Below are 23,937 nucleotides of genomic sequence, written 5' to 3'. Positions count from 1 at the left end.
TAGACATAGTAATTAAAGAAACAAGCCCTGAAGCATGCAAGCTGGCACTATATACTCCACAGCATCTTTCAAAGGAGCAAAGTTTCAAATGATAGTCCCTCAATTTAACACTGTTGCCAAATGGGTTTGTTTTTGTTGAAACACCATATCAGAAACCTATGAAATTAAATATAAACATCTTGGGGCCCTTTCTGGCCTGAAAGAACAATATTCCTAGAGCTACAGTCACACTACTGCAGATGGATTAGGTCAGCATTTCTCTGATAGGTTCCTATTTGCAGGCATTGATCATTCCTTCTCTGTTAAAACTGAATATAGAAAATATAAACCCCAGGGAACCCAATGCATATAATCTTAATACAAATCGTTTCTGGCCAGATTTGAGCTATGAAAGTACCAAAAGAAAAGTTCTTGGCCTCAAGCAATGGGTACTGTGTGTGATGAGCACTTCTGAAAATCAGGTCTTATGTTTTAGGATTTTTTTTTCTTACAGAACTCATCTCTTCTCTCCAGGCTTACTCTCCCTCCCTCCCCAGAATCTATCAGGTCTTCCTGGTGCACCTGTTGGAAGGAGAAGATCTTGAAGAAACTTTGCTAAATGTCCAGTTTCAGAGTAGCAGTCGTGTTAGTCTGTATCCGCAAAAAGAAAAGGATTACTTGTGGCACCTTAGAGACTAACCAATTTATTTGAGCATAAACTTTCGATGAAGTGAACTGTAGCTCATGAAAGCTTATGCTCAAATAAATTTGCTAAATGTGTCCATTAGTACTTGACAGCTTTTTAGTTCTTACTGGTTTTGCTGTGATAGGCATTGTTCTTTTAGCCACACCTATATTTATATCTATCCATTTATCCATCTATAGTTACCTGAAGTCTTTGTACAATGCTCATCACCATATACAGTATAACTTTGTAGAATGCACCCGTGTAAGAACAGCAGGGCATATGAAATTGAGATCTAGTACCAACAGGTACTTAATATTTTCAAATATCTATTATTCCTGAATTACAGGTGGGGAAACTGAGCCAGGGAGGGTAAGTAATTTGCCAAAGACAACGGAGAACATGTGAGTGGCCGAACTGGATCAGAACGTGGAAAACTTCCTGGCTCCAGTTGGGTACACAGTCCGCTAGACTACACAGTCTCAAACGAAGTTGTGTTTTTTTGCTTTATTTATACCCTCAGTGTTGTAACAGGAAACAGAATCAGAATTGTTCATAGCAAACCCATTTATTCTTAATCAAGTGACAGTATTGGTGGGTTTCCTGTGAGGCTAGTGCTTATTAATAACATCCCCAAAGTTCTGTGCACTTATTAAAAAACAAATGCTGATTAACAGTGTCACGGGGATTCATAGATTATAAAGCCAGAAGGGGGTCACTGTGATCATGTAGTTTGACCGCCTATATAACACCGGTCATATGACTTCTCTGAATTAATTCCTGTTTGAACTGGAACATATCCTTTAGAAAAATATCCCATCTTGATTTAAAGATTTCCAGCACAAACCTTGGTATATTGTTCCAACAGTTAATTACCCTCACTGTTAAAAAATTGTGCCTTTATAATAGTCTGTATATTTGGGCATCGTCTACTGTATTAAGAGCACTGACCATTCTTCCTGCCCCTTTGTTAACTCTTATGTCAGGGCAGGACTAAGGAGAATGAGGTGGCCCCTAATGGGGCTGCAGTGGTTGACACAGATATTTCCTGTTTCAGAGAAACTTTGAAAGAACTTATAATAGAAACTTCATTTTGTCATTTCAAAGGTCTGAGTTTCTCTGAAATTGGGTTTTCAACACCTACTTGTCTATACAACTCCTACAAGGCCTCTGGCCTGGTCCCCCTCTGACGCCCTTCTGATGCTCTAGCCATGGTGGCTTCTGGAGCACAGCTCCATGGGCCCTGGGAGAATGGATGCAGCTTTTACTTAACCTGAATGGTTGCAGTTTACAAGCAAGCTTAGTGTCCTGAGGGGAGCGGAGAGAAGGTCCCATAGTGGAGGAAGACAAAGGTGAGTTCTGTGCTTCTGCATAAAGTGAGCCTTGACAGCATGGCAGGTGGGGAAGTAGGGGCAGGAAGTGTGCCTAATCAATGAGCATGGAGTTGTCTGTGTCTGAGATGAAGGGAGCTGGTCTCTATACAGGTCTTAGTGGCTCAATATGAAAATGGCATTTGCTTTATGGGGGAGCTGCTGAGTCTCAAAGTGCTCTTTATGAGGAGTGCTATGTTGACTGAAATTGGCAGGGTGTGTGTGTGTGTGCGCTTTTACAGCTCTCCAGCTGCCTCTTGGTCCAGATACAAGGAGTGAGTTCTCAGCCACAGGATGCTGTCTGTGCTTCTAGTGAAAACACTTGAAATTAACTTAGTATGGAGACATTTAAAACACTTCAGATTGGTAGTATAGTTTCACCCATCAGTACATAATGGGAATCATTCATGTATCCCCGCTGTGCATTAAGGAAACCAGGCCTTTCTGTGGAATTATACAAGCTCACAACATCATACTTTTATTAAACTCTAGCTGCTTTTATTAAACTCTAACTGCAACATGCAGACTTTGGGCCACATCCTCAGCTAGTGCAAATTGGCAATGCACCATTGAATTCAATGGCGGTGCATTGATTTACACCACTCCTTATACTTGTGGGAGGCAACATATGTTAATTAACAATCTGTCGTGAGCAGCTTGTGATATTTGCTACTAGCAATAAGGTCCAACTGCTTCTACTACACGTTGCCACAAAAATGTGCTGATGTGTTGCACAGCTCTTTGAAAGCTAGTGGTGGGTATATTATTAAACTTTTTAATGAAGAGCTTCGTTTAAAAGAATTAATTTGCACCTCCAGCCAGCACAGCAACATGATTTTTCGATATTTGGCAAAGGGATCATTTTAAATATAGTAAGCTTCATAGTAAAAAAGTATATATATATATTAGAAACTGCCATGCTGCGGCTACAAAGAACATTGGACCGAGACAGCTGTTTAATAGAATGCAGTGTACTGGGTTACCAGAGCAAAAGCTACAGTGATGTTAAATCTCATTTCAGAAAGCAGATTTAATCAAAATGATCAGCGTGTATCAATGCACTGAAGTAATTGTGTGAATTGATGTTCTCTGCTGAAATGAGTAAGTTATTGAGGATCAGGTTCTGCCACCCTCATTGACACTGAGTAGGATCTTACTCTGTGAGCATTCCCAGGGTGTTTGTGGAGTAGCGACCTATCTAATGTGAACAGAACCTGGCCTTAACTTAGGATAGGTTAATTCATTTGGCAGTATGCAAACACAAGAGAAAAACATCATAAAACCCGAACTACTTCTACCTTTATTTTTGTTTTTACTGTATTTTACGATGCAGAGGAAGGTCTGGAAAATCTTTAAAGGACAGCAGATTGATACGCACCCAGCTCCAGACACGGTTGCTGTCAATCGGAGAGAGGGAGGGAAATTTATTTATGCAAAAAAGTAATTTCCTCCTTGCAGTCTCCTCTGTCCCAGCTTCCTTTTATCAAATCATAGGAGAAAGAAATAGAAAAGACCTATTAGTTCAGCTTATCACCTCTACAAATCAGATTTTCTCCAATGCCACATTAGAATTTAAATATTATAGTGACGGGTGCTTTATAAATATCTAAAAGATGTTCTCTAGTGCTGGGCCCAGCTTTGCAGAAAGAAAGGAACCATAAAAAAAAATTATATCTTTACTATCCCAGACCTGAGCATAAGACATGTACATAAGTGGAAGATTAAGATCATAGGCATTCCTGCCTATAAACAGCTTAACCATGTTTACTTTTGTCATGACCCCAGATTTCCTACAACCCAGTCTCAGATACTTGCTGAGACTACCAAGCTTCTCTCTAAAAAGGGGCACCCTTCACCCTACTCCCTTGTTACAAGGACCTGGTATGGCCCAGAGTGGTGGCATGAGGGTGGTTCCCTGATAGGTATGGTACCTGTTTTTTGACAGCTGCTGTAGAAACACCCTGTTTCCCACAGCTCCACACCAGCCTGAATTAATAAACTTGTAATTTACTATTTACTGTTTACAATTAACACCTATGAATGAACTCCAATTTTGGCCACCTGGCAGTGTCCTTTTCAAGCCCTGTAAAGTCTTATTTTATACCCCAGTTCTTAGGCTTCCTTTTCATAAACCCTGGCATCTGATGTTTTCTCAGTCTGGTCTCACCACCACCCTCTCGGCAGCCTCTGCATCCCTGAGGTACCAGTCTCTGGAGTCTAGAGCGGCCTCTCTTGGCACCTTTAGCCAGCACGGACACCTCCAGCAGGCAAGTCTCCATATTCACCACTCCAATGGTCCTCGTCCCACTGCTGACTTTTGAACCAGCATTCTGGGGTAACTTCTAATAACCCAGTAGATCATCACAGAGTCCTTGGGTTTCAACCACTATCTTACTTTCACCCACATATTTTAACTCCCACATGTCTCATACCTAAAATAATATAATCGTAACACATACCCTCACATTCTCCACAACTTTAAACCACAGCTTTAAAGTATATCCTTTAGTCATATAACCCCATTAGACCATTCAGCAGTGCATTACACATAACAGGAAATTACAGCAAATTGAATGGATATGAACAGAAAATGAATTATACTTCACCTGAAAGACAAATGGCTATACCCCAAAACTGAACTATCTATAATTTGCCAAGGGAATGACCCATTTCAAATGCAGTCCTCAGATATTTTCTTTTCTTTCAGCAATAGTCAAAGAGCCAAGGTCCTTATTTCCAAGATATCCACTTTACCAAAGACGTCTCCTAGTTTTGCAGAATATAATATTACTGCTTAATCTCTATTGGTCTTTTCATTATAATAGGATATCCAGACTTAAGTGGAAGAGAAATGAGAATAAAAAAAATTACAATGTATGTGATTCTTGTGTTAGCTTTTTCAGGACACTCCTTAAAGATGTTTTGGTAGGAACTTTCCATGAAGAAGACTTCACTTCTTTCACATAAAGATCTAGTAGTCATGGATTTGGTTTATCTATATAATCCAGGCTTTGAGTATCTCCCTGCATATTCAGAATCCCAACAGCCTATGTGTTCAGATTGCACATTTGGGCTTTCAAGGTTTCCTTTTTTTTCCTCTTCATATTTAAAACTATCTTAATTGTCAGCCTGGTGCAGAGGCATTGGATTCAATAACTGATGTATTGAATAAGCGCAAACAGATCTCGGGCGAATCCAGGTGGTGGTCTATTTCTCCAGGTATCCATATAATCAATTATGGCAGTTGTTTCCCCCACTAGAATCATTAAAGTACTCTGTTTTAGTAGGGAGAAATTAATTTATCTCCCTAGAGGCTTTTCCAGTCCTGAACTAGAAGACACTGGCTGTAAGGAAGGGGACATGATGAAGCCTGGGGAGTTGTCCTGAGCCATAAAAATCCTGGCCTGTTTATGAACTCATAGATGGATCATAGAATCAAGAAAATAAATAAAAGTATGACCACTAAGTTTGCTATCTGCATCAAGTGAGCTCAAGGTGATGTATAGCTACTGCCCTACAAAACCAGGATCCATCCTTTCTCGCGCAATTTCTGATTTTAAACTATTTTTATGAAATGTACAAATTGAGGACAGTTCTGCCACACTTGCCAAACATTTACATTCAAAGAGTAATAGAGAACAATGCAAAATATAACCTTTTATCCCAAGTTTTGGATCTTTAAGAGAAATAGGATGACACCATGCCTACCATCAGGGAATGCTGTTGTCATTGCGTTTCTCGTTTCCCCATGTACAAGAGAGAGATCAATCTGAATAAGTTGATAGTTGAGTGCTCAGTTCTGCAATATGCAGAGCCCATTGTGGGAGCTGCTGTGCATCCTCATCTAACAGTGAAGTTAATTTTGCAGAATCAGGCCCTAACAGTCTGAGTAAATGCATCTGTTTTTATGAGTAAGGCACAAGGAAAGTGCACTGAGAAATGTTTTAAGCATTTCTGATGTGTGGTATGAAATACAGTGCAGATTTTTACACGGGAGCTATTTTGTCCAGTACACATTCTTTAACACTCATATAATATTTGTATTTAATCAGCCAAAATATCCAGTTAAAGGTTTGTTTTAGTTTGCAGGTTAGTAAATAGATAGAATGTGTGGTTACTAGAGCTTTAAAAATATGATAGGTTAATAAAGAAGTAAAAAGAAGGTCAAGTAAGAATAAATTTAGTTAGAAAATATGGTATTTATTGCCATAAATGAATATTACTCATCAGCTTAGTGATCTGAGTAATTGCCAGAGACAAGTCAGTCTACAGTAACCTCTGTGATAATCTATACATTAAGCTACAAGTCCCCACATTTCTACTGAAAATTATTTTGTTGCATTAACATTTTTAAAAATCAGACACATCTGTTTATTAATATTGTTGAGAAGATGACAAAAAGTTTGAATATAACAAAACAGTCTTGCCTCTTACCGTTCATTATACGTGGTAAAACATTTCCCTGGCTAATCTCTGCTTCAGAATTAGATACACTCTAGAGCGTAGGTTGGTTGCAAAATAATGTTTGTATCTGAGATAGCCCATCCATAGTGCATATCCTGTAAATGTATATCAAACTGAACCTCTCAAACATTTCACAGCCGAGTATCTAATCAGCTTAGCAAATCCTTCTTTGTCTGCTTTGTGCTAAAATTACCAAATAGTTTTCTTGGATTTGCTGATGAATGCAAATCCAATAAGAATGAGTCACGGGAGCTAGTAAGGTGATTTCTGAACTCCTACTTAGTACATTCTTCTTGTGTTTTCACAACTCCAGTAGCACTGCTAAGAGAACATTTCTTGGCCGGACCAACATTAGTTGACCACATTGTTTTCAGTCATATAATACATTTGTTAGGATATGCAGGAAAGCAGACTAATTGGTCAAACATATAAATGAAGATGCAAAAACCTTTGTTACACTGCTTAACACAAAAACTATCCACTGTCATTGATCACATAGATATTGACTTTAACATAAAAAATACAGCGACCAAGTTAATAAATGCAAACTGTAGCTTGTGTAACCCATACACCTCCTCTAAGTGGTCTCGGTGCCACTAGAGGGGACAGAACACCACACCCAGAAGGTGTGTGGGTTACACTTGTATGAAATATGGGAGTAATATGGTAATTTAGACAATAGTCACCTTCAGTGCTAAGATGATGCTGTATTGAGGGTGAAAATCACCCCTTTCTGCACAAAGAAGGAGTACTTAAGCTTGGTAGAGGGGATGGAATTCAGACCAGAATTCAGACAGGTTGCAACTTAGCGTATCCCTGGATACTGCTACATGTCTGTGTATGCACACACTTGTAATACACACACACACACACACAACTCATCAATACAATCCAGCTGTTTTCACTGCTCTGGTGCCTCAAAGCAGCCATAAATTTGTCTTAACTTCCCCCAGGAAGATTTTCACTATGTTGGGCAGTCTCTTTGCGGTGTAGAGCCATCCTAGCTGGTGTAGGGAGACATGAGTGTCTGGCTGGCTTGAAGTACCTTTGCCCCAGTCCTCAATTCCTGGCTCTTGCCTCATGTGCAGCTCTGCCAAACCAGACAATATCTCTCTCTCAGTACACTCTCTAACAAATATAAAACATACAGTGATAAAATAGCCAGATCAAAGCAATTCCTTGGAATCCATGTTTCAAAATTTATTTGTATATAATATATGCATTTATGTGCATGATAATCTAAAAAGGGATCAAGAAGAAAGAAAAACAGAATTCATCCATTTCTGGCACTCTGCATATGTAGAAAAAAGACATGGTCTGTACTCAACAGGAGTCTACAATGCTACACACACATTTAAGAGAAAAGTGAATAAGGTCAAAATATAATTAAAATAATTGATCCTACTTTATACAATATGGACACTAATTTAAATTGCAACTTCCTATAATTTTTTTTTACAAGAAATCCCTCTTGTATCAAAATCTCCCAAACCATAGAGTTGATTTATTACCACCTACGTTGAATCCAATCCAGTGCCCATTGAAGTCAATGGCGGGACTCCAGTGTCTGTTGGAACAGGCCCTATATACATGGAATCAAACTTTTAACATGGATGGATCTCTGTTCTGCAATCAACCCTGCAATTATTTCATCATGCATAGTACTGGGAATGCAATCCACTTATCTTTTGAATGGGATAGATTTTTTTATTTCAGTTAAGCCATGCAAGGGTATTAAACAACTGGAGCACAGTGTTATTCTTTTCACTGCTAGTGCCATTATTTATGGTCCTTGCTTCCATAAAAGAAACTCAATTATCTAAACCTGTGTTATCAGAAACTCCTTGTTATTGGAAACAGGGTAATGTTCCCAGACGTCGATTCATTACATGGTTATTCTCTTGTTTATCTGAAACTTTGATTTTCAGACCTTATTTAGTGGTCCCCATGACATTTGTCTAATTGAGGCTGAACCATAAACAGTGTGACTACAAACCATGCTGAAAATTAGAGCAGTTTGCTTGATAAATCAATTGTAAATTAATATAGCTCCATTGGATCTGGCCAGATATTTGAACAATCTGCTTGGGATCCATTGCCTTTTATGCAATATTTTAAACCATAGTCAGTGTTGTTGAGCCTTTCTCCCTGAATTTGGAAGTACTTAAAATATTATATCCCAGTATTTGGTAATGACATTTTCATTTAAAGCCCTCTGATCAGTTAATTGCGGTTTAGGGTATGTCCGCTATAGGACTGCACTTTGCTTCTGGAACTAAATGTAGCATTTTTAAAATCTATTTATTTATTTAGGAAGTTTTAACAGGTTTACAAATCCTTGTCATGTAAATATCACAGACAAAATTATGATAATCACAAAAGAGAGCTTTTTTTAGAGAAAATTATACAGAAATATAATCCTCTGTATTCTGTTTAACAGGTTGATGGCAAAGCCAGCTTCTTTCCACTAGCTATCATGTTGTTTCTGGTCATTTTATTAAATTGTGCAAAACTTCTGATTATACACATTCATCACAGCATGCAGGTGTATCAAATGCTAGTGTTCAAAAAATTGGACAGGTGTGCTGGGGTTTTTTTGAAGGTGAATGTACTTTATCTGAGTGCTGAATAAATGGTAGCCATTATCTAAGTATCTATTTGTGCTCAGTCTATTTTGCTGGGTACACAATTGGTACATTGGTTTTCCAAAAACTACAACCTGTCATATTTTTTCAAAAAATTCCTCTAGTTTTAGACTATTTTTCTTCTTCCAATGAGAGGCTATCAGTAGCCTAGCAGCTGCTAGCAAACGAGATGTCAGTTCTTCATTTCTGTTTGTGTGACCATTTCCATTAGGCAGCCCCAGGAGGATTACCAAAGGATCATTTGGTAATAAATGCCAACAATTTGTAGTATTGGGCTACACATTTTTTGTATTCTCTTCAAAGCTGCTGGAGCCAGTCTCAGGGCTGCTCTAACCTAGGTCTATTAGTAATTGCCCTTCCAGTGGCATTACCAGGCAGACATGCTCCCCTTCCTGGAGATAAGAAAAATGGCAGAAGTGGGCATAGACACACCTATGTTGGCTTTACCCCATCTGAGGATTCTGCCACACTGGAAGATTCCCCTTGGTATGGTAGTTTTACAGCCTTTTGCACTGCCAGAGCAATGGACATGATCTGGCCTAAAGTTAGTTCCAAATTCTGACCAGATTTCAGAGAATGTTGAATCTGGGGTTTTATCTCAGTCCATTAGAGATTTCAATCAGCTGTGAATGTTGCAGCTCTCTGTATCTTTAAAAAATCTGAAGACAATGATCAATAATAAATTGCCAGTTGAATGCTCTGTTCATTTAAGTCATAAATCACTGTAGATGTAACAAGTTCTTTAACAGTCATTCAATAATGGGCCCTTTTAATTGTCTCTAAACATCTATGGTATTGAAAACTCCTATCTGCCTGTCTTAAATTCTATATGCCTTTTTTGTGTCTCTCGCATCTAATCTATGGCATTTCTATGGTGCCCACATACTCTAGTATCTGAGTGCCACCTAGTTTGCTTGTGTATGTAATCTAAATGTTGCATAAGAATTATATATATAAAACTCTTAATTAAGCCCAGTAATAAGTAAATATTTTAATGTTGAAGCATTTGACTTTACAGCTATCAAATCAGTTAAACAAATTTTATTTTTAATACTTATTTCTAATGATTTGTTTAATTGTACTTTGCAATTCTGGTCATAGCTTGACCTGCAGAGACATCTGCTGGGTGATTCCGAGATTAGAACAGCAATAGGCTCTTAGCACAGATGCTTTGTAATGAAATGCTAAACTATATTACACTGTTACACCACTACGTGGTGCCATACATAACAAACCTTAATTTAACTTCATTCAAATTCTGTAGTGTTTAGTTTACAGCCAGCATCTGCTCAGAACTGGCAGGAGATGTTTTTCCCAGTCCAAGATAGATGGTCAACTCAAGTAATGTTCCCTCTGATGTAGAGGGCCAGTGCAAGGCCCTTTGCACCACTTAGGTGACCTGTGGGATTGCATAGGATATAGAATCATAGACTCATAGGACTGGAAGGGACCTCAAGAGGTCATCTAGTCCAGTCCCCTGCACTCATGGCAAGACTAAGTATTATCAAGACCATTCCTGTCAGGTGTTTGTCTAACCTGCTCTTAAAAATCTCCAGTGATGGAGATTCCACAACCTTCCTAGGCAATTTATTCCAGTGTTTAACCACCCTGACAGGAAGTGTTTCCTAATGTCCAACCCAAACTGCCCTTGCTGCAATTGAAGCCCATTGCTTCTTGTCCTATCCTCAAAGGTTAAGGAGAATAACTTTTTTCCCTTCTCCTTGTAATAACCTTTTATGTACTTGAAAACTCTTATCATGTCCCGTCTCAGTCTTCTCTTCTCCAGACTAAACAAATCCAGTTTTTTCAATCTTCCCTCATCGGTCATGTTTTCTAGACCTTTAATCATTTTTGCTTCTCTTCTCTGGACTTTCTCCAATCTGTCCACATCTTTCCTGAAATGTGGCACCCAGAACTGGACACAATACTCCAGTTGAGGCCTAATCAGCATGGAGTAGAGCAGAAGAATTACTTCCTGTGTCTTCCTTACAACACTCCTGCTAATGATGTTTGCTTTTTTTGCAACAGCATTGTTGACTCATATTTAGCTTGTGATCAACTATGACCCCCATATCCCTTTCTGCAGTACTCCTTCTTAGGCAGTCATTTCCCATTTTGTATGCGTGCAATGGATTGTTCCTTCCTGAATGAAGTACTTTGCATTTGTCGTTATTGAATTTCATCCTATTTTCTTGAGACCAATTCTCCAGTTTGTCCGGATCATTTTGCATTTTAATCTCAACCTCCAAAGCACTTGCAACCCCTCCCAGCTTAGTACTGTCCATCAACTTTATAAGTGTACCCTATACCTTTATCAAAATCATTGATGAAGATATTGAACCGAACTGGACCCAGAACTGATCCGTGAGGGACCCCACTTGATATGCCCTCCCAGCTTGACTCTGAACCACTGATAACTACTGTCTGGGAATGGTTTTCCAATCAGTTTTTCACCCACCTTATAGCAGCTCCATTTAGGCATAGTTGCTGGAACTATGGCTGTGGGGGGTGATGCCCGGACTTGAAATGATGTCAGTTATATACAGGGTTTACAATTTGGTTCAATGGCTCTCAGCACCCCCATTATAAAAATTGATCCAGCACCCCTGCATCGAGGTTGTATTTCCCTAGTTTGTTAATGAGAAGGTCATGAAAGACAGTACCAAAAGCCTTACTAAAGTCAAGATAGCCCACATCTATCCCTCTGCCCCCCCCACCAGACTTGTTACCCTGTCAAAGAACGCTATTAGGTTGGTTTGACATGATTTGTTCTTGACAAATCCATGCTGACTGGACTGTTACTTATCACCTTATTATCTTCTAGATGTTTGCAAATTGCTTGCTTAATTATTTGCTCGATTATTTTTCCAGATACTGAAGTTAAGCTGACTGGTCTGTAATTCCCTGGGTTGTCTTTATTTCCCTTTTCATAGATGGGCACTATATGTGCCCTTTACCAGTCCTCTGGAATCTCTTCTGTTTTCCATGACTTTTCAAAGATAATTGTGAATGTGTGGTAATTGATGATATATGTTTGGCTGGAATGATCATTTGGATAGAATGATTAGAGGAGCCTATTCACAATCTTACCAATACTGATATTAGTTACTGAGTCCTGTTTGATGATGATCCCATTTCTACAGCAATAAAATCAGCGAAACGATTTTTTTTGCAGACCTTAAATCTTGTTCTAAATGCAGGAAAATCATGTTAAGAATCTGCACTGACCTTGTTGTTACTGATGTTTGCTCACCTCTCTTTAAGGGTTACATACCCATTATGCCGTTTTGTGTTCACTGTGGCTCTTTGTTTGCCTACAGTAGTTCCTTTGTGTGATTCTTAATAATCTTAAATTTATTAGACACATTTTTCTTCTCAATTGCTGTTGTTCTATGTTAGACAACACATCTTTTGTCGATGTTCCTGTTTTCCTAGTTTGGTTCTTTAATATTTTGTTCTTCTGTTTGTATGAAAATGCACTACAATGTAACTGCTCAGTGTCCCAAGAGCCTAGGCTAGGACATAGGCTTGAGTAGGTTCTTTATTAATACAACTGTTATAAAATTTTATAATATTATATAATGATAGGAAACATCTTTCTGTCTCAGCTGGTCATCATCTTCTGCTCTAAGGCATGAGTTAGCAGTAGAATAGTCCTATATGGTTTGATGCCAGATTTCAGACTTTTGAACATGCAAACCAATTAGAATTAATTTGCAGGCTTTTAAACAAGTACTGTGAAGCTGGGAGTGAATTCAGAACACTGAAGCACTACTGAAGCTGGTATGCTGTTTGAATATTCCAAAAGCATACAAGTGTGCTTTGTGGATATATTCCTCCCTTATGCACAGTATGCTTTTTAAAAGAGTAGTTGTCACAGCTGATCTTCAGTGTTCTGCAGAGAACATCCTTGCACTGAAAGAGAACAGACCAGATCACCTAACAGTTCACACTGTGAAACTGCTGTACAAATGAAGATGGACTAATCTTCACAATACCACTTTCAGGTAGGACATTATTATTATTCTTTCTTTACAGTGGGAAATGCAAAGACTCAGAGAGGATAAACAGCTTGCCCAAAGTCACAGAGTGGTCGAGTGATAGAATTAGAACTCACGACAAGATTTGAAACAGCTGCTCCGTGCTTTAATCAATAGACTACAAAGCCTCTACAATACACACTGCAGCTACAGCAGCTTGATAGTGGGCACTTTTACAATAGAGAAATGCAGTATGTTGTTATTAATAACCATATTCTGGATCAGTTCATTGGGAACCCTGGGTTGGCAAAGTTGTCACATGACCAGTCCAACTAGAAGATGACCAAAAGAGCTCCCCCTTGCCCAATCAGAAAAGAGAATCATACCTATCCATGTGCACAACATAAATTGAACAGTCCTCGTGAGCCCTTTCTGGGACAAAGTCATTGTCTTGGGAAGAAACTCTCTCTTCTCTAAGGCTTTTGCTTGTATTTAAAAAAAATTGAATACACATGCAAACAATCAGTCCCACAGAGGCACAAGCTACTGCTCAATATACCTTTTGGGCACTGGACAGTTGTCTATTCTGTGTTGAACCTTAACTTAACTCCTATCACATTCAAACAATCATCTTTTCTTTTGTCATGCTTTATATATTATGCTGATTCACTCTTAATGTTAACGTGCTTAGCAAACACACCAAGTGCAAGTAAAGGCACACAACACAAGTAAAAAGTCTAAAAGAGAAATTCAATATTTTAACTGGAGGTGATTACACTGAATAGTAGAACATGAGCTGGTTGATGTTTAGCTCCATCATCTTACTTATTTGTTATGCAACTTAAAAATGATAGAAGAGGGTAATTTAATTAGAAAAAATTTGATCAGGACTATAGCTGGTTAAAAAACAGGGAGAAAGCTTCATAAATCTTTAGTCAAAAATTGCCCTGATTTTTCTCCCCATATTGAAATTTTGTCAAAATTTGAAAAATTCTGATCAGTCCTAATAAAAATGTTCTTTTATATAAAGCATTTGCTACGGTGCTTGGGGTTTCCCTCTTAAGATTAGAAACACATTGGGTCAATAAGGTGTTCTTTTAAAGTTCTGACATATCCATAAGAGACAGGTTTGAAGGATATATTTAAAAAGTGTGCATGTGATAGGATATTTCTTCCCCCCCGCCCCCAGTTATCTCAGCATGGTCAAATTCTATCACAAAGACCACAGACAGGCAGTGCAGGGAATTAAACAGTCTGTCACTCAAACTTGGGATATGGTTGTAAGTGGCAATCAACAAAACATAATTTAAAATAATATGGAGGGAAACATTATCATATATTCATAATCTCAAAGGTGATTATATTTGCTGTTTCTCATCACATGGGCTGCTTATGGTGACAGCAAAATCCCTGCAATATATAGAAAAATGATCATCTGATAGCTTGATATGTCTCAATTGAGGCATAGATAAAGCATTTATTAATCCAGATCTAACGGGGATGAGTGAAATTAATTCAGCTCTGCTCTGGGCATTTATTACTGTTGTCAAAGGTACACATGCCACTTTCGCATGACAGCAATCTGGTTTTTATATTTGTATTAATTATTTTCGGAATAACTCTGAACATCCATCTGTGTCTCTGTGGCTCAGCATGATACAACAGGAATTTTGGTTGACTATATTTCAATCACGTCATTCAAAACCAGTATTGATACAGAAACGTACAACACTGTGCAACTGTAGAAGCTGTAGCTGACCACTTCTCCATGAAATATCTGTGTGCAAAGTGACATGTTAAAGTAAGACTAAATAGAGATGGGCCAAGATGTGAAAACACCTAAATTTGGAGCATTGTCTCTGGATTTGAAATGTATAACTCCATCTTTCTGTGATTCTCAAGACAATTCTGTATTCTCATTATACTTGTTTCTTCCCTGGGACTGTTGCATGTACCTAGGGATGTGTGGTGCATTCTCCATCATTCAAACTGTTTAAATCAAGGCTGGATATCTTTCTAAAACACCTGCTCTAGTGCAAACAGAAGTTATGAACTTAAGGCAGAAGTTATTGGGTGAATTTCTATGATCTGTATTATGCAAAATTACCATAATTATCCTTTCTGGCCTTCAGATCTATGTTCGCAAAACCAAATTTAGCTATAGAAGAGGTTGAGGAGAAGTTTCTCTACATGTGACAAGATATAAAGTTACTCCCTGAGTCCCAAATTTTCAGGGGTTATTAGGAGAGCCCAGTTCTCTGCTTACCACATAGGTGATCTGGGATGGGCTATAAAAGTGAAAGGAGAAGGAAGGGCTTGTGCTCTCCCTGCCCGACTTGCTGAAAGCTAGAAAGGCCTCTGGTGGTTGAAACCAATGTTTTGAGTTGCTTTTGATCTTGTTTTTGAATCTTCCTTGTGTTAATAAAGTTCAGTTTAAGTCCCTTTTCTGATGAATCAGTCAGAGCGAAGAAAGCTGTGGTTGTTTTTCAACTCTTCCTTAGCCCAAGGACAACATTTTCAAACCTGCTCCAAGATTCCATACTAGGACCAGTGTTCTTTGTTATATTTACCACTGAGCTAGAAGAAAGGGTGGATAGTGAGGCGGAAAAAGGTTAAATTATTTTATGTCATATGAGATTAATAAAGGCTAGAGAGGATTGTGAGAAATTTCAGAAGGATTGAACAATGCTAGGTGGTTGGGCAACAAGACTGATTAAATTTAATGTTATTTATATAGGACCCCACAAGCAAAGCACTCAGAGCAAAGTACCTGTAATTAAGACAAACACAGTATACTAAAAACATAATAAAATACCCACTCTAGAAGGCCTAGAAATACATAAAAGGAAATGAAGGGATGTGATTTATATACAGGAGAAAAAAAGGACTGAAGGAAGGTAGGAAATGTAGAGCCAACACTTGTCATTTTAGGAACCCTTTCTGGAAACAAAACGTGAGATAATTCTTAATGGTAGGGATGGCAGAATTATTTTAATGTTTAATAATTTTAAAGAATCGTGTCAATGTTTATTTGTAAGCACTTTTAAAATTTTCATCTATTTAAATTTTCACCATTATGGGAAATTATCGGGGAGTGGGGGGAAGACAATAACTATTTAATGACAGTAGATGCTGAGATTCAGGAAATTAAAGCTTTTATAACCATTGAAAACACAAATGGTCATCATCAACTCTCAAAATATACAAAGTAAATATACTTAAATCAAACTCTAATAAGTTCCCAAGCAGCATTTGTCTTACTTTGCCTATCGATACATTTTGATTATTATCTATGCCAATTTGTGTGTGTGTACAGTGAAATTGACGTTTACCAACAAAAATCTAATTCTTTGAAGCCTACTTAAAAATAGGGAGAACTACATCCTCATTTATAGCCCAATTTAACTCCCATTGAACCTCTCCACTGACTTTGGTGGGAGTTGGAACTGGTCCTTACATAGGATGAACTTTTCTCAGGATTCCTGCTCAGAGCATTGTCAAGATGATCTTCTCAGGCTCTATGAGGAATGACCGTAGGCCCAGATCTGCTAGCATCTTCTACTGATATCACATGAGTATCCCCAAAAGAATAGCTATGTTGTAAAAAAAAGAGAGAAAGGGGATTAAAGTGAAGTAAAATATTATCCACTAGAAATTAGCTGGGTAAGTGAAAACCCTCCAATAATCCCGGAAAAGGTCATTTCACTCTTAGCCACAAGATTTTGGTACTAATCTTGCCCTTTGTCTGTATGTAACTGGCAATATGGTGATGGGGAAAGCCCATATTCTAAGACTTGAGTGTTTCTGCTAATAAACAGAATGGGCCAGATCCACTTCTGTGGTAAATCACTGTAACGCCATTGAAGTCAATGAGACAAAGATTTAAATGGCGCTACGCTGATATACTCCAGATGAGTATCTGGCCTAAACTGTGCATGGTATTTTGTGTGTATAAAACTCCTGAATGCATAAATGAGTATCTTTTCATCCATGGTTTTTAAAAGTTGCATTTTCCTGGATAAATATTGGTTTTTACAAACATTTTACATTCTATTTTGCCTGTTTGTTGTAGCGGATTCGAGAGCTAGAAGATAAAATAGAACTTCAAAAGCGGCAACTCAAAGAAATAGAGGAAAAGGTAAATGTGCTGAGCAATAGTCATACCTGAGTTTTGTCCTATAATGTGGCCTTCTAATCTCACAGCTTTTGTCCTCAAATGCCAGAGGTATAATTTCTAGGCATGAAAGATCTAAGTTTGGAAACTGCTCATCATTTTTTTAACCCCACTTCCTTTTCAATGTACAGTTTTCTGCAGCTGCTTTCAGGAAGCCCCAGTGCACAGTGGAAGTGCAATGCCATGTGCTGTCACTAGATCTGGATTACCTACATTAACATGTAAACTTTTCTTACTCAGATTTCAAAGAAACTTTCAAATTAACAAAGAATTGCCATGCACTTTGGGGTTTGAGTATAAACCTTTTGCGTCATTACATATTGAGAGAAACCCAGGTCAGAATACCCATTGATTACATTTTCACTAACTGGGTTTTGGAAAAAAAAATCTGATTTACATGGACTAATATATGAATGTCCTTTAACTTAGATTTAAGAAATAGTCAATTACCATAAATATTTTCTGGGAAAATTCCAGACACCTGAGCAACCCCCCGCCTCATTGGCTTCAGGGCACCTTTAGTCTGAGTGGCTCAGTGAGGCATAAACTTGAATGACTCAGACCACACCTGTTAGGTAGGGAAATTGTCTTATCACCATCATATGGCATTGTAGGCCTGTTTCCAAATGTGAGTGCCCAAAATAAGGAAACCAAATCTATATTTAAGCACTAAAAAACCTGTATTGTAAAGTGGATATTCAGGTGCCTAACTTTAGGCTCCCAAATTTGAAAACTGGGCCTCGACAGATTGAGGTCCTAATTCTTAAACCAGGTTACTATATGCCCAAGACTTCCACTGAAGTCATAGGGTCCTATAGATTCACACCCAAATTGATTTCCCCAAGTTTACAAAAGAAAACTGTGGCAAAGCTGAGAATACAACCAGTTGTCTTTAGTCATAGTCCTATAGAACAAAACTGTTCTTCCTCCTTATTTTATGGATAGCAGAATTTGGCCCTCCGTGGTTCATGCGGCCTATTCTCTCCATATCCAATGCACTATTTAAACTATAAGAACATGTGAATATTAACTTTTTGTAATCTGCACACAGTTATTATTTTGCTACCTCGTTTTTGGCTGTACATCAGATTTAGAAAGGAAGTAGAAGGGTCTGAAAAAAGATGTAAAGTAGGAGGTATTGTGGGGGTGGGGGTAGCCCAGATAAAAGAAGTGCACAGATTTACAGGCAGAAAACTAGACAACAGGTTTAAATTTGGCAACACTGGAGTCATCTTAACATCAGGGTAACCTGGGTATGAACAATTGCTCAAATTGTTTTAGACACAGATAGTTAAAGGAGAATGGGAAAGGAGCAGACTTCATATTGTATGGGATGACTGTTGGAGGTAGGGTATATTCCTTGCTTAGGAGTAGAGATGTCCCAAATCGATACCCTAGGTTCAAACGCCGCCATGCTTTGAAGAAGTTCACATGGTCTCAGATGACAATCAAAAAGCCTTGTGTCAGTGGGGTCGCCAGACACATGGGGTCTCAGGACTGCAGGCTTCAATGCCTCCTAGTTTTCCTGATTGTAGACAACTAGTTCTGGAGGACTCAGCAGGGAAGATGGAGTGTTGAGGTACTTTAAGCACTGACTCTCAGTTAAATCACTTGAGAAACCCAGGGCTAAATCACTTGAGGCTTGCTGGGCCAGCTGGACTTGGAGAAGCTAAGTGAGAGTCCCTTTGCCAAACCTCGCTTATCTGACACACCCTATTGGCTGAAACATGGTCAGGTTCCCAGCTCACGGGACATGACACTATTTGGATTACACAAACACACACAATTATGTTACTAGAATTATTAAAGTTGCAAAGACAAGCAAAAGTTAGGAAGCACCAGAATTAAGATAGCATTTGCAACCTTAATTAGGCCCCCTTGTGGGTATTCATTACAATACAGTCTCTAATTACATAATCACAGCTATTTTTCCCACGGAACTCCATCCTCACTCAGTATACAGAATGGACCTGCACTGGTGATGAATCAGGGGTACATAGTAAAGGAGGCTGTTGTCCCTGAGGACTCTTGCCTCACTTGTTTTAGAAAATGGAAGGGGTGTAGTGAATGAGGCGCACATGTACAGGAAGAGAAAGGATGGTTTCATGTTGAAGGCAGTTGAATGCTGCCTTGGAGAATTGGATTCTATCCCTGCCTCTGCCACAGAGTTCCTGTGTGATGCTGGGCAAGTCATTTAAACCAGACTTTTCAGAGGTGGATACTTAGTGTCTATTCCTCATTTTCTGGGTGCCCAACTTGCAATTCTATGGTTTGATTTGCCAAATGTCAAGTCCCTCCTCTGAAACATGGCGGTGCTAGAGCATTCAAAAGAAAAGTTCTCAAATTTTTACAACATGGGCAAAACCATGTATTTTCCCCTACCCTTATCTTTGGCAACCATTTTGGCTGACATTTTCCAAAAAAAACCCATTTTCCCTGAGATAGACAACTGGCATGGAGAACTTCAACTCAAATTATTACAATTTAACAAAATTGTAAGCAACAGAAAACAGGGTCTTATAATGGTAAGTGTTGGAGAACCTTAATAATAGGCAGTGACACCAGTACCACCTGTAATAAAAGGGGCTTTCAGATAAGTAAGGTTTATAAAAATGCATTTGTGCTATATACACAAATCCTTTAGAAAAGCAAACACTTAGCTCTTTTGCAGAGATTAAACTGAGCAGTCAAACGTAGAGGAGTGAGGTGCCACTTTCATTTAGTCATTCATCTGTAGTGGTACCGTGACTCCTCCTTGAATTACCAGGACTCAACCCTGGGTTGGTTTTAACAAGCTGCCTTAAGAGAAAGGATGGGGCCTCCTATCCGTGCCTGGAGTGGTGCTCTTTCTCTCTATTCCTCGCTTTGTTCTTCTCTAGGTGGGCAGGGGATGCTTTTCTCAAGTGGTTTTGATCGCCATTGAAAAGAAAGTATTTGCCAGTAGTTACCAATCAGTGATGTCCGAGACAACATAGTTAACATCTAACCTAAGTACAGAAGTAACACTGTGGTATCTCAGCTATCACTATATTGGACCTATTCCCCCATGTTGACTTTTCCATAGTATCCACTCCAAGGTCATTCCACAATATTAGAATGAGCTTGATGTTAATATTTAATATGAAGAGATGAATTCTGACAAAAATATATTTTATTAATCCATGGGCACAAAATGATTATAGTTCATGAAACAGATGTAAGAGGGGGAGTGCTATTTTTTAGATGGATGTTGTCAATATTTCCTATGCTGACTCGCCAAGACAGTGAATGAAGGGAAGTATCAAAAGAGGTTACGGAGAAAAAGCTTAACCACATTCACTCCGCAGAATGTTGGTTGCAGGTTACATGTATTTATGTTCCATATTGTACTACTATAGCAGGAAATTATCCAACTGAGAGCCATCTTCTTTGGGGGACTTCCCTCTATCTGGCATAAACTGGCATTGTTACTGCCAGTGATTGCCCACTCTTCCCTACAGAATTATTTTTGTGATCTCCAGCTTCTGTCGCTGGACACTGCTTCTGTGACTACTTTCAGATATAACAGAGGTGGGCAAACTACGGCCCGTGGGCCACATTCGGCCCACGGGACCATCCTGCCCAGTCCCTGAGCTCCTGGCCGGGGAGGCTAGCCCCCAGCCCCTCCCCTGCTGTCCCCTCTCCTCCGTAGTTGTGCCGCATCACGGGCCGCGGGGCTGCGAGCTGCTGCTGCTCTGAGTGGCATTATAAGAGGGTGGGGGGTGGTTGGATGGGGCAGACGTTCTGGGGGGACAGTTGGGGAAAAGGGGGGGTTAGATAGGGTGTGGGAGTCCGGGGAGCCTATCGGGGGTGGGGGTGTGGATAGGGATTGGGGGGGCAGTCAGGGGGCAGGGAGCAGGGGGGTTGGATAGGTGTGAGAGTCCCAGGGGGCCTGTCAGGGGGCAGGGGTTTGGATAGGGGTCAGGGAACAGGAAACGGGGATGGGGGGGTTAGATGGGGGTGGCGGTTAGGGGCAGGGGGTGCCGGGAGGGGGCGGTCAGGGGACAAGGAGCGGGGGGGGGGTTGGATGGGTTGGGGGTTCTGAGGTGGGCAGTCAGGGGGTGGGAAGTGGGTGGAGGCAGATAGGGGGCAGGGGCCAGACTGTCTGGGGTGCACAGCCTTCCCTACCTGGCCTTCCATACAGTTTTGCACCCTGATGTGGCCCTCGGGCCAAAAAGTTTGCCCACCCCTGAGATATAACATTGGTATAGCATTTCTAACACTCTTTGATGTTTGTGCATGTGTGTGTGCCCTAAGCTGTATTTAGGCTTCTTTCTGTGGGCTACTGACGTACTAAATTCCACATTTGACTGCACCCAGAGAAGGTCAAGCAGCCAGTGAATCAATGAATGGCATCAATTCTGGTTCATTATTCTACTGGAAATGTATCATGTCAGTGAATGCAGTGTGATTTGTGCATGCAGATGACACTGAGCATAATGAATTTGCGGCCAAGTGAAGTGGTACATTTTTGACACAGTAGTAATTTATTCCTGAAGTCTGTGGTTGTGGGTAGGTTTCTTTGTCACTTGACTTTCTGTTTTTGTAATTTAGCATTTTTGCACTTTGGGTTCTTCAGCCAATCTGTCTCCTTCCTTAAGATTATGCACAACAATGTTGTGGAATGCCAGCCTGCCTACTCAACAAGGAAGAGACTCCATCAAAATATATATCTAGAGAAAAATACATATCAAAACTTGTTTTGTATTCCATCAGATTATATCTGAGGGGAATTTCCTGTTTAAGATTGCACCCACCTATTATAATTAATTTATTACACCTTGGCTTCCATTTATTTGTACCTGAATCAGAAAAGCACTTAGGAACATAATTAACTGTAAGCATGTGCTCAGGTCTCATTGCCTAGACTCATATTCCTTAAATTTAGAGTCCATAATCTTTGGGTGTTACAGTTTGCAAAGTTACCATCAAGTATTGAATTTTACATATTGCTAGTTTTCAGTGTAAGATCAGAAGAAAAATCCCAGAATGCTGTATATACTTTTCGCAATCAATTCAATTGGGGCTAACTACTGTAAAATAATGTCACTGAATTCCTTATTACATATCTTACATCTTTTTTCTTTTCTTTTTTCTCATTTTCTTTTGATCTTATTTTATAGTTTTTGTTCCTTTTTTTGTTTTTCTCACTAGCATTCATTGTGTGGCCTTGATGACACGCCTGAGCCAAGAAATGTGGTTGGTATTCTTTATATTTTATGTACTTAATATCTGACTGTTAGATCTTGCTGCATTTTGAGACTCTTCTTTGCAAGGTGATGAAGACCATAGTGAAGAGTGCCGTGAAGAATGCCTACATGAAGAGAAACAATAACAACCAACATATTCAAACCAGGATCATAGAATTGTAGAATATCAGGGTTGGAAGGGACCTCAGGAGGTCATCTAGTCCAACCCCCTGCTCAAAGCAGGACCAATCCCCAACTAAATCTTCCAGGCCAGGGCTTTGTCAAGCCTGACCTTAAAAACCTCTAAGGATGGAGATTCCCCCACTTCCCTAGGTAACCCATTCCAGGGCTTTACCACCCTCCTAGTTAAAAAGTTTTTCCTAATATCCAACCAAACCTCCCCTACTGCAACTTGAGACCATTACTCCTTGTTCTGTCATCTGCTACCACTGAGAACAGTCTAGATCCATCCTCTTTGGAACCCCCTTTCAGGTAATTGAAAGCAGCTATCAAATCCCCCCAGTGTCTAATATGTGGCTCCTAAATTCTGACTTGGGTACCTAAATAAAACAACCTTCAAAGATGCTGAGTACCCACTGCTCCTATTGACTCCAGGGGGGTTGCTGGAACTTAGCACTTCTAAAAACCAGAAAGAAAAGGAGTACTTGTGGCACCTTAGAGACTAACCAATTTATTTGAGCATGAGCTTTCGTGAGCTACAGCTCACTTCATCGGATGCATACCGTGGAAACTGCAGTAGACATTATATACACACAGAGACCATGAAACAATACCCCCTCCCACCCCATTGTCCTGCTGGTAATAGCTTATCTAAAGTGATCATCAAGTTGGGCCATTTCCAGCACAAATCCAGGTTTTCTCACCCTCCACCCCCTCCCCCCCACAAACTCACTCTCCTGCTGGTAATAGCCCATCCAAAGTGACCACTCTCTTCACAATGTGTATGATAATCAAGGTGGGTCATTTCCAGCACAAATCCAGGTTCTCTCACTCCCTCACCCCCCTCCAAAAACCACACACACAAACTCACTCTCCTGCTGGTAATAGCTTATCAAAAGTGACCACTCTCCCTACAATGTGCATGATACGGTATGCATCCGATGAAGTGAGCTGTAGCTCACGAAAGCTCATGCTCAAATAAATTGGTTAGTCTCTAAGGTGCCACAAGTACTCCTTTTCTTTTTGCAAAGACAGACTAACATGGCTGTTACTCTGAAATCTAAAAACCAGGTCACTGTCATTTAAGTGCCTAAGTATGATGCCTAACTCTAAACTCCAGGGATTAAAACTGATGGCCCACAAATTTAAAAAAAGGTCATTTGTTCACTCTTTATCTCCCTTTTCCTCAAACTTTTTTCAGCCTGAAACTAACATTATGCATGCCCTAAATATTTCAACCTTTACATTTTTGC

At 39.5% G+C, this 23,937-nt stretch overlaps 1 protein-coding gene across 11 annotated transcripts in view; it reads left to right on the top strand.

Moving 5' to 3' along the window:
* Window positions 1-23,937, top strand: part of JAKMIP1 (janus kinase and microtubule interacting protein 1) — a 257,217-nt gene that overhangs the window by 221,996 nt on the left and 11,284 nt on the right. For 10 of the 11 annotated variants that reach the window (XM_075128044.1, XM_075128043.1, XM_075128035.1 and 7 more), the window contains 2 exons: window positions 17,196-17,261; window positions 22,470-22,514. In XM_075128044.1, the coding sequence (XP_074984145.1) occupies window positions 17,196-17,261; window positions 22,470-22,514 (111 nt within the window). Of the gene's footprint in view, window positions 1-17,195; window positions 17,262-22,438; window positions 22,515-23,937 lie in introns of all 11 variants that reach the window. The other variant, XM_075128042.1, reaches the window with a different exon arrangement.

This window comes from Caretta caretta, chromosome 4 (genome assembly GCF_965140235.1).
Source record: "Caretta caretta isolate rCarCar2 chromosome 4, rCarCar1.hap1, whole genome shotgun sequence".
In the NCBI taxonomy this organism is placed as follows: Eukaryota; Metazoa; Chordata; order Testudines; family Cheloniidae; genus Caretta; species Caretta caretta.
This window is presented reverse-complemented; position numbering and strand designations above follow the sequence as displayed.